The sequence below is a fragment of the Leptonotus elevatus genome, chromosome 5 (genome assembly GCF_054856555.1).
Source record: "Leptonotus elevatus isolate MCC_2025b chromosome 5, RoL_Lele_1.0, whole genome shotgun sequence".
NCBI classification, from domain to species: Eukaryota; Metazoa; Chordata; class Actinopteri; order Syngnathiformes; family Syngnathidae; genus Leptonotus; species Leptonotus elevatus.
Window position 1 is genome coordinate 25,186,186 of NC_141243.1, and position 12,846 is coordinate 25,199,031.

At 34.5% G+C, this 12,846-nt stretch overlaps 1 protein-coding gene across 4 annotated transcripts in view; it reads right to left on the minus strand.

The window, feature by feature from the left end:
* Positions 1–12,846, minus strand: part of unc5db (unc-5 netrin receptor Db) — a 302,793-nt gene that overhangs the window by 23,962 nt on the left and 265,985 nt on the right. For all 4 annotated transcript variants that reach the window (XM_086076348.1, XM_086076346.1, XM_086076347.1 and 1 more), the window contains one exon: positions 1,194–1,421. In XM_086076348.1, the coding sequence (XP_085932474.1) occupies positions 1,194–1,421 (228 nt within the window). The remainder of the gene's footprint in view (positions 1–1,193; positions 1,422–12,846) is intronic.

Consider the following 12,846-nt stretch of genomic DNA (forward strand, 5'->3'; position numbering starts at 1 on the left):
CTTCAAGAGAATGTAGTGCAGTCGAAAAAGAAAATTACTCGCTATGCAAAGCATCTGCTTTTATTTGTCATGGCTTAAGAAAAAAAATCCTCTCATAGGTGTTTGTATTGAACCAGGCTTCGTGCAGAACCGGAAAGCAATGTGTGATTACTAAAGCTTGGGAAACACAAGAGAAACATGGTGCTAGGCACTCACGAACCCAAGGGATGCACACACACACATACGTCTGGCATCTGCTTGGAAGGCATCAACCAAATTCAGAAATCCAGCTGCTATTGATGGCTCTGACATGACAGAATGGTGGTCGCAGAGAAGAATGAGTCTCAGGGCTGAGCTCTCCTGTTTAGTCAAATCTCTCAAGGGATCTTGAGGAACCTGATTTCCCAGATGTTCACTTAGGGGATCTCAATGCTTAAAACGTGTCTAATCTGGGTTGCCGAAAGATAAATCAAGTCAAACATGATGAGAAAACAAGGATCGATTAACATTTGACAGGGACTGATTATGGTAACAAGAGCTTTGTCTCAGCGTTAAATCTGTTTAGCTGTGACACAATCAGTGGAACAATCAAAAAATGTTCCACTGATACATTTCAACTCACCAGGAAGTCTAACAAATAGTTACTGAAGTTTAAATACTGTCCAAGTTCGGCATGCCATCCACATAACAGCAAAACAATCCCTGGTTGACAGAAGAACAGATGGCATAGCCATAGACAGTTTTTGTTAGGGGTGTCTCTCTCTCTCTCTCTCTCTCTCTCTATATATATATATATATATTATATATTATTATATTATATTATAAAAAAGTATGTTCTAATGACAGACGTTTGAATTTTTTTAATATGTGGAAGGGTGCACCAGCAAATTCAGTCGCTCAATTGCCACTATATAAATATAAGTGAATGTTAAGCTCTATTCAATAAAACATAGCATGTAGCAGTCATTATCGCTACATCATTTTATTTTGGGAAATTCCAAAGAAGACATTTCATTGAATTTTCTTTCTTTCTTTTTTGGGGCAAATAACCTGCCATGCTTAGGGATGTCATTGTTGTGATTTCTCATAGTAAAAAGTGGCTGCTTGTAAACAGCGGCAGCCAAAGAGATGGATCTGAATGTCATCTTTCCCAAACAGTTTCTACCTGCTTTTTGTTTGATGGTTTTACACAATCAAATCTTTTGGTTCCCCACCTGAAAGGCGTGTGGCGTATCATCCACACAGTACACCCGCAGGCTGTAGCTCATGGAAGTGGCCTCCATGTTCCCAAACACAGCCAGCTTCAGCCTCTTGATGGCAGCCTGTGTCAGGGGCTCGCCCACCAGGGCGTATGAACCTGGCTGGTTGAGCAGCAGGTGGCAACTTGTGGAGTCCATTAGGCAGTAACAAGAAGTGGACTCATCCTCCACCAACATCACCTCCTACAACGCCAAAAGAGAACATTGCACAGTTTTCACCTCTTATGAAGATGTCTGAATGTCCCCAGTGACAGTAACCTACATTTAATATATATATATATATATATATATATATATATATATATATATATTCTCTAATACTTAGGGCTGGGTTTAATAAATCGAATAATCAATATCAAATCGATTTTCCTTTTTGAGCCTGATATTGATTCATAAAAACATGAATCGATTATTTAATATCTCTTCACCCCATAAATTCATAAGAAAATTGAATTTTAAAGGCCACGTTTTTGTTGTTGTATCTTACAGTTTTTTTTATTTACTGTTCACATGCATTTAAAAGTATTTTCTTACGTTAATAAAATACCTGACTTATTGCACTTTAAGCAATTCAGAATCTTTGTCATTTATATTCACAATTATTGAATTAGAATTATGAAAATATTTTCCTCTCATCCTTAACTTAAGTGACGTTACTTCCATTAATAAACAAAATCACTTAACCAGTTACTGCCTCTGCAAAATTTTAATTAGGAAATTAATGTTTGCCGAGTTTTTATCATGTTCTTGCTATTTAAGAAGAATTGATGTTCCAGAATTAATCAATATGAGATTTAATTGAAGTAAATCAAATAGAAAAAAAATCAAAATCGAATCAAACTGACCTCTTGTGAATCAAAATCAAATCGATTGAGGACATTAGAATTGATACCCAGCCCTAATAATCCTGAAATACTTTTATATATATGAAATACATATGCATATTAGACAATACAAGACATTATTTTACATTTCAGTTTGTTCTTTTAAATCAGGGGTGCAAACGTATTTTACTTGCAGGTCACATTGTTGTTACCGTGTCTCTCATAGGGCCATTATGACTGTGAAAGATATACATGTTTAGCATATTATTACATTTAAAAGAACTAATTAATGTACAGACAGTATAATTTAGAAATTAGAAGTCTAGTGTAATAGTTTATATATATCTTAAGTATTGCTCAAGTTACTATAAAAATGGTGTTGGTAAAAGGAAAATCCTTGCAATATCTTAAATGTATTATTCACGACATCATTTGAAATCTGCTATACATTTTAGCAAGAATCATTGAAATTTATGAGCAGGATTTGCTTCAGAGGGCTACAAAATTATGTGGTGGGCCAGATGTGGCCCCCGGGCCTTGAATTTGACACATGATCTAAACTAAACCGCCATTATAAAAAACCTTTTAAGAAGTGTCTCTTTCCAGCAGGTTTATTGGTCACTTATGTTGTATATATAATATTTTTGCACTCCTAAATTGTACTGTGAATTTTGGGGATTTTCATTCAAAAAGGTTAAATCAAATACTTTTATCACTAAGAATGCAAATTGCTATTTATCAGTACAATATTATATATATATATATATATATATATATATATATATATATATATATATATATATATATATATATATATATATATATCAGTATAATATCCCACACTTAAAAGTAGCAGGGAAAATATTTTGGTTAATTTCCAATAAGTAGCAGACGATTTTGAATTTTTGCTCCAGAGCTGGAGCTTACGCTTGAGGTCCAATGGAAAATAAATGAACAAAAAGGTGCCAATGTTTCTGCCAAATCTAATGACATATAAATAATGAGTTCAATTGCTGTAAAATAGACGCATTACATAAAGAAAACATCAACAAAACTTACAATATGAAGAAATAAGAGCATTTTTTATATTCCACAGCACGGAGACTTGCTTTTATAAAACTCATGTAAGACACTTACATTCCTGTTTTGTTCAATTCAAAAGTAACACATACAACATCAAATATTCATGTCAAGAGCTACACTGATTAAATGAATGCATTATGGATTGAACTATTTTTCACCACTATAGGAAAAGATAACACAGGTTTAAATCATAAAGAAAAAAAATCTACACAGTTGGTGAACAATCCCTGTGGGACACAAAACAAAACCCATTCCTTACTATAGTAAAGATGTTACATGATGTTAGAGGTTCATAGCACAACATAAAATAGTCACTATGAGCAACATAATGTTTTATTTATGAGACAATGGCATTCTAAGCACTTCATTATTTCCAACTGGAGAGAAGAAATTGTTTATACCAAGCTTTCCCCTGCATTACCGTTCCAACATTACAATACACCCAACATTTGTTTTCATGCGTGGGAAGAAGCAAGCAAGTATCAAAATACTGTAAGGTGTCACCGGGTACCAAATATCCAGAATCAAACTGGATTTGAAATGATAATGGTGGTTATTCACTCTGTAATGACAAGGAAATCACAGCAAAACAAATTATTGTTTGAACAAAACATCAAGCTCAAAATAATTTATTTCTTCCTTGAGGAGCAATTTTGCTAATGAGTGACTTAATTTGAGGAGCAATTTTTAGCAGGTTAATCCCAGGGTCCTGAAGCAAGGGTTTTATTCAACAATAAAAACATGATAATATAATGGGGAGGTGGAATGTAGGGCTGCAGATGTCAAATATTTCAGCATTTAAGTATCCTACTGAAAATTCTACAGAATAATTGTGTATTTCGGTAAACTATATTTTTACCTTTCACTTTACAATGAACAACATATTGTTTTCCATTTTTATACAATCAAATCTTCTATTTCTTAAATTAACATTGTGCATAGCATCAAACTGTCTAGAAACATTTCCATTGGTGCTATTGCAAATAAATATAAATGTAAACTTAAACTTAGTATTTCTTGTATCAGAAACAAGGCATCAAATACAAATTTTGTGCAACTTCACTTGAGTAGCTAGCATTTTATTATGCAACATAATAATACAGTAGGTTTATGGTTGTGCATTGCATGAGCGTAGACCAGCTAACTATAAATAAGACAAATATTCTTTATGCTAGAAAAGGTTTTGGAAGTGCTCAAACTAAAATGAGGACACCTTGAGAGAAAATAGTTGAAATAGTAAATAAATACTGTATATTAAATGTTGGTTCAAGGGCATGATTCAAGTTGGAGTGTACAAACCCAATTCCCAAAAAGTTGGGACACTATACAAATTGTGAATAAAAACGGAATGCAATTAAGTGGAAGTGCCAAATTTTAACATTTTGTTCAGAATAGAACATAGATGACAGGTCAAAAGTTTAAACTGAGAAAATGTAGAATTTTAAGGGAAAAATATGTTGATTGTAAATTTTATGGCATGTGTATGATTTCCTTGCATTAGTTAGGTTGAGAGCTGAAACACCCACTAGTTAACTAGTGAAAGACAAAACACTACATGTTGAACTAGTGACACACAAATGTTTTACTAGTTAACTAGTGATGCCCCAAATATCCACTAGTTACACTAGTGAGACATTTTGACTGAACTAGTTCAACTAGTGAGGTCCAAAATGTTCACTAGTAGAGCTAGTGGATGCCAACATGCTCACTAGCCAACTAGTTACACCCCAAAAAAATTGATGAGGTGGGGCAGACGTGCATCCAGGATTCCTATTGGCTGTGCAGTTAAAATACACCAATCAAGATTCAGATTTTGTCATTATCCCACACCTTTTAATTGCATGTTTTACACTAGTTTACAAGTTGTCCTGAGTAATTGGAGCTCGTTAACAAGTGGATGCCTATTACGGTTACATGTTAACTAGTAAATGTAGAAACCCAGACTACACAACTACTTGCATCTATTTGGACCTTTCAAGCTAACTAGTGAGGCTCAAAATGTTCATTAGTTAACTAGTAAATGCAGAGCTATCCACTAGTTACACAAGTTGGGCTCATTATGATGGCACTTGTTAACTAGTGAAACACATGTTTTCTTACAAGTAAACTATCTGGGTACAGAGTGAGTAACTAGTAAACTAGTGACACAGATTTTCTTATCACTAGTTTACTAGTAGAAGGTATTTTGTCTCACGTTTCTGCCTGAAGACTGAACTTGTACAGACTTTGACTGTGCAAGTTTCACACAATTGCTCAATAGGTTGCATGTGCACACAACTAGTTAACCAGTGAAAATAATTACATTTCACTAGTTGACATGTTTGCCAGTTACAACACTTTGGAAGTTTACTAGTTGTGTGCACATCTCAACTAGTAAGCATTTTTGTTAAACTAGTATGATGTAAATGACACCTATTATACTAGAAACATCATCTAGTGCAACAAAATGTTAGATATTTGTTATACTAGTGTGCACAGTTGCTTACCAGTGCTACATAAGGGTCCATTAGTTAAAAGACACGCCCAACATGTAGGAAAAATGTCAAACGTGTTCTGTCAAATCTACAAATTCATTTCTTGGTCTGACTTGTGAAAGAAAATGCCTTCCACTAGTTAAATAAACATCAGTGTCACCAGTTAACTAGTGACTTAGTCTGGATGTAACTAGCTTGCAAGAGAGAAACCAAGTGATTCACTTGTTAACAAGTGTGGTCAAAATGAGCCCAACTAGTGCCACAAGTGGGTATATTTGTATTTACTAGTTCACTAGATCACATTTTGTACCTCACTAGTCAGCTAGTAAGGTAGGGAAGATCCCAACTAGTGTAATTAGTGGACATTTTATGCCTTCCTAGTTAACTAATAATCAATTTTAAACCTTACAAGTGAACCACTACCGTAAAGAAAAAACGCAATTGGTGATACCAGTGGACATTCGGCCCTTACACGTCAAAATGCAACAGTAAACCATAGATGTCTCTACGACTCAAACGCCAACACGTTCACTATTGGACGAAATGCAAATGAAGCAGGCGGGAAAGAGACCTTTGATTGGTCGATATTCAAATTAGATGTCTTGAAGCTTTAACCCTTAAGTGCCTGGACCGCAATAACTCAAAAGAAAATAAACTGTATTTACAAAAAACAAAAAAAAAACAACAGCACATGCTTAATTCATCTCGCCCCCACCAGTAAACTCAATGAGCATTGTGACTGTTTTCAGTTTGTTTGTTTTAGTTTTAAATAACTGGATAAGTATTTTTGCACTGTATAGATACAGTGCAATATACAGGCATAGTGACCAGTGGGCTAAAAAATGGACAATATAGTGGTGTCAGAAGAGGCATTTTTGGGCTTACTTGTTAACATGTACGCTCAATGTAAACTTACTTGTTAACATGTAGTTAAGCTCAATGTAAGCTTACTTGTTAACATGCACACTCAATGTAAGCTTACTTGTTAACATGTAGTTAAGCTCAATGTAAGCTTACTTGTTAACATGTACACTCAATGTAAGCTCACTTGTTAACATGTACACTCAATGTAAACTTACTTGTTAACATGTAGTTAAGCTCAATGTAATCTTACTCGTTAACATGTACACTCAATGTAAGCTTACTCGTTAACATGTACACTCAATGTAAACTCACTTGTTAACATGTAAGCTCAATGTAAGCTTACTTGTTAACATGCAAGCTCAATGTAAGCTTACTTGTTAACATGTAGTTAAGCTCAATGTAAGCTTACTGGTTAACATGTAAGCTCAATGTAAGCTTACTTGTTAACATGTACGCTTAATGTAAGCTTACTTGTTAATATATAAGCTCAATGTAAGCTTACTTGTTAACATGTACGCTTAATGTAAGCTTACTTGTTAACATGTAAGCTCAATGTAAGCTTACTTGTTAACATGTAAGCTCAATGTAAGCTTACTTGTTAACATGTTAAGCTCAATGTAAGCTTACTTGTTAACATGCAAGCTCAATGTAAGCTTACTTGTTAACATGTAGTTAAGCTCAATGTAAGCTTACTTGTTAACATGTACACTCAGTGTAAGCTTACTTGTTAACTTGTAAGCTCAATTTAAGCTTACTTGTTAACATGCATGCTCAATGTAAGCTTATTTGTTAACATGCATGCTCAATGTAAGCTTATTTGTTAACATGTATGCTCAATGTAAGTGTACTTATTAACTTGTAAGGTCAATGCTTGATATCCTTGATATCCTTGATATATACAAAGTGCTTGCTGGCAAGCACTTTGAACATTTACTCGTCCACATGTGTTCTTACGCCTACATTACCCAGGAAGCACCAGACAAGATCTGCGTGACTTCAAACAGCCAATCAGCCAATCATGATACATTTCCTCCCACCAGCAGTTTGAACGGATTTACCAACAAATGACAAATCCTCAAGAAGGGAGAATTTATTTCAGAACGGTTGCACTGGATTCCTTTTTATTTACTATAGCATATAAAGTGGAAAGTGACTGCTCTGTATTGATTTTGAATAGATACAAGGGGCAGTAAACGACTGCGGAAGCTCAAATTCAGGCTTTACAGGGTTACATTTTTCCTGGGTTGAGCTCTGATCAGAGAGCCAATAGGAGTTACCCACTTATGGCATTGTTCGGCCTCCTGATTAGCATTTAGCGTAACTAGTGCCACTAGTGAGCAATTTGGTTTTGTTCTACTAGTGAACATTTGGGCATCATATCTAACTAGCTAATTCAAAAGACCGTAAAACTATTTGGCTAGTGAGCATGTTGGCATCCACTAGTTCTACTAGTGAACGTTTTTGGACCTCACTAGTTGAACTAGTTCAGTCAAAATCTCTGACTAGTGTAACTAGTGGACATTTTGGACATCACTAGCTAACTAGTAAAACATTTGAGTGTCACTAGTTCAACATGTAGACTTTAAGAGGCTTTCGCTAGTTAACATGTCCGTGTTTTGTCATTCACTAGTAGGTATTTCAGCTCTCACTAGTTAGATAGTGCAGGAAATCAGAGGTAACTAGTTAACATGTTAGAATAATTCACGGTCAACTAGTAAACATGTTAGAGCTTTTGTGCCTTACCAGTTAACTAGTAAGACTTTGAACATTACTTGTTTGGTCCAGTGGGCAACTAGTGCATAAAAAAGCTGACTAGCTGTGAGTTTGGCTCTACATGCATGCTTGTATGTGTCACTAGTTAGACTTATGTCAGCGCTAGTTGGATAAAAGTGGCACAAGTTGCAGAAAATGAGTGTTTTTGTACAAGTAGTACAATATCAGCCTCTCTCTCAAAGCGCAGAACTAGTATGGCTGAATGACCTAGCTAACTAGTTATGAAGAAGACTGCGCTAGTTGAGAAACACTACTGTCTGATATCAAGGATATGGAATAAATGCCCAAAGGGCTTGCCATAGGCTTACGCCTGAATTGTGTACTCTCTCCAATCAGTTATGAAGCAATGCGCCCCACCTCCCGAGACCCGCATGGAAGGAGCAGTTAAGTTGGTAGGAGCGGAAATATTCAGAAAAATCATGACATATTACAGGCATAGCGAGTTATCGTTCAGTGATTTCCATGACATTTTGACAGGCTCGCCCAGTCACAGTTTTAGGTTTTAATGTGTTTGTTTGAGATACAAAATACAAATTTGAATTAGCAAACTGTGTTGCAAAATGGCTTATTTGGAGCCAAGAAACATAATGTGCATATCTACCCTCCTCATCCTAAAAAATCTGACCATCATCAAATGTTTTATAAGACCCAGTGTGGACCTATAGAATCCTGTGATTATATAACTTAATAGGTGCAGTGAGAACAAATAATGTGCTCTAGACTGATGCCTGAGGAGCAATATTTTCTCCACTCGTTAAAATGATAAGAAGCACTGAGCCTGCCATCCACACTCTTACTAGCAGCTATTATGCAAGACAAGAAACCTCTAGCGTTCTCTTGGTGGTGGTTACTGACCTGAGCTCCAAAGTCCTGCTTTTTATGATGTACTATTTTATCATGTGCTTGATATCATTAAGTTACCCTATAGACACAACTACAAAACAGAGAGTTGTATTATTATTATTTTTATTGTAACACATAAAACTGTACCTAACAAATGGCATATGTCTGTAAAGTGCATTTGGTCACTAAGCTTATAACTGAACATAAAAACTTCTTCCGGCAGGAAGCAACACAAAAAGTAACAAAGTACTGTAAGAAGTTGAAGGAAAGTACTTGATTTTTCGATGGATGGATGGATGGATGGATGATAGATAGATAGATAGATAGATAGATAGATAGATAGATAGATAGATAGATAGATAGCTAGATAGATAGATAGATAGATAGATAGATAGATCTTGAGGGAATCCCATTCTAAAGTACTATTAACTTTGAGAATAATCAAAATTATTCTGATCAATATTACATTTTGAACAATGTATATACCTACTTAATGTCTATAAATAATTTTGATTTATTTATTTAAATCAAAATCTGAAGAAAAAAAATGCTCTACTGGTATTTTAAAATACATAAATCTTAATATACAGGTGCAGCTCAATGAGAAAAATCCATTACAGGAGCTCAAGAAAAACTGAAACTTAAATAATATAAAGAATCACTACATAGTGTAAAATATTTCATGTTTATTTATTTATTTATTGATTGATTTTTTTGAATATTGATGGCCATAGCTTACAGCTAACAAAACCCCCAAATTCACAATTTCAAGAGATTTGAATATCACACAATTATTTTAAATATAGAAATTAAGTAAAAATTCACCTTCTGAAAGGTCTTTTCCATGTGTTTAATGACTCTATTGAATATATTAGTTTCAGTATTTTTAATGAACTAAAACATATTTGCCACAAGAGTAATTTATTGATATAAAGTTTGTCTTTTCTCTCTCTCTCTCTCTCTTTCTCTCTCTCTGAACAATCCAATACATATTGTGCATTAAAATCAATATTATAATATAAATACAATTTTAAACTGAATTTAGTTCTATTTAGCAGCTGTATTTTCATTTATTTTTTTGCCATTTTGTAAAAGGACAATGAATACTTCAGTGTGGACACGTTGGTGCCTGACCATAATAGTGATTGTATGATTTGTGATTATATAAAACAAATCATAAATGATTCTGGTACAATCAGAATAATGTCACCACTTAGTTCACCCATATCATGTAAAGTGGGGATTCCTCCTGTGCATAGAGTTATGTTAATGCAGTTTAAACATGGCTTTCCATTTCCCTCATAAATACATCTTAACACACCGCCGTATGAATTTCATGATAATGCAATGAGAGCTGAGAGGTCCTCTGTGGGTGCTGTGTATTTTAACAAGACATGCGAAAATGGATGGATGGATGGACTTTAATGGTGTAAAAAACCCTTTCTTTTTTTGCTCTCTTTGGAAACCACTAGAGTAGGGCCCCGCTATTTTCAAGGGTTAGGGACCGGGCCGGATGAGAATAATGAAAATTCGTGTGTTATTGATGCCCAATATAAATACATTGGAAAGAAATACCACCAATAAGTATTTTCCATGAAAAAGGAGGTTTGCCCCACCTTCAAAAGAAAAACAATTTCAAAACATATTTAAAAAAATACTTAAAATGTTTGCAGATGCAGAGATCCATCATAATCTCTGTGTCCCCCCAATCATTATCAGAATTAATGTAATCTTATAATTATTCATATTCTTTGTAGTCAATTTCTTAGATTAACTTCTGAGAAACTATTTTCCAAGTCACACAACCTGGTTGCTTATGAAAGGTAAGCCTGACTAAACATGAGCCTGAATGAAATATACAAACATGCTAGACAGCATACTGTATATCAGTATACAGTTGCATTTTTATAATAATAATAATAATAATATAATAATAATACTGACACTTAAATTATTGCTAAGGCCTTCGCATCTAGACTAGAAACAGTAATCTCGACAATCATTCATAGCGACCAAACAGGCTTTATTAAAGGTTGTCATTCTACTAACAATATTAAGAGACTCTTTAACCTTATTAGCATGTCACAGCGACATGATAAAAAGGCAGTTATTATATCATTGGATGCAGAAAAAGCTTAAAAGTTAACTGGTCCTTCCTCTTTGCTATTTTAAATAAATGTGGCTTTGGGAAGTCATTTATTCACTGGGTGTCAGTATTATATGATTCTCCTAAAGCTACAGTTACTACTAATGGGATTTTATCTCAGAGTTTTACTCTACAGAGGCACAAGACAGGGATAGGGATGCCCATTATCCCCTTTATTATTTGCAATATTTATTGAGCTGCTTGCATTAGCTATACGCCGGGATAGAAGGATCCAAGGAATTCACTCCGGGGTAACAGAACATAAAATTAATCTACATGCCGTTGATATTTTACTTTATTTCTCGTTAGGGGAAGTATCTAACTTAATAACTAAACTCTCACATTTATCAGATTATTCTATTAACTGGACAAAATCAACACTACTACCTATTACATAAAATTCATGGAACCCTTTAAGCCAGGACCCACACTACTCTTTTTCTATAGGTAATTTAAAATATTTAGAGCGCTGGAATAATCTTCCTATTTCTCTAATAGGACGAATAGCCACCATTAAAATTAAAGTTTTACCCAAAATAAATATTTTTTCTCTCTCAATGATTCCATTCAAACCTACGTCTAACTGGTTCCAGTTGCTGGACTCGGCCGTTACAAAATTCTACTGGAATAAAATAAAAAGAAGCAAAGATTAGTCTATCTACTTTTCAGAAAAGCTAATCCAAAGGAGGTCTAGAGGCACCAAATTGTATACACTACTATATAGCTAACCAGCTACAATATAACAATATATCATTCTATGGGCACAACCCAACAGAGATACCAACTGTTGGCTGGAACTAGAACAGAAGGATTGTAATAACCTCAGACTTTTAGATTTACTCTTTATTACAACATTGACTAAGCGACACAATGGTTTTAAAAACCCAATGATTTCCGCCACCCTGACCGCCTGGATGAAGGCACTAGAAATGACAAAAGCCCAATTGGAGCCTTGCGGGCTTTCTCCCATATGGCATAACCCCGACTTTCAACTTAACAATCAATCGTTTTATTTAAGTGTGTGGGAGCAGAAAGGAATTACACATCTCCACCATCTTTTCTCAGATAATACGTTTATATCATATGCAAACTTGCTTCAAAAATACTAAATTTTTTACATTACCTGCAAGTTAAAAATATGGTAAAGAAACAAATTCCAACACTCCAGGGTATGCTTCAACCGCCTGTTTTAGCTAAGGATATTACAAAGCATTCTCCGACAACAACAAAAAAACTCTCAAAAATATATGTTACTTTCATACACAGATAAAATGTATTTACCTATCTAGAAATGGGAGACAGACTTGTCTATAGCTCCGGAATCAGACTTTTGGATTAAAGTTTATGATAACGTATAAAAAATGACAAAACACACAAACTTATCTAATATAAAATTATTCATAGAACACATATTACTCAATTCATGATGAAGAAAATGGGACTTTCAGACTCCGACATTTGTCTCCAGTGTTTAAAAAACACAGCCGACACTTATTTTCATGCTTTATGGTTATGCACTCCGGTTATGTATTTCTGGACTAAAGTCTTAGACAAACGTTCTGCTTTCTTGGACTGTAGGATACCTTTATCTCCAAGCTTGT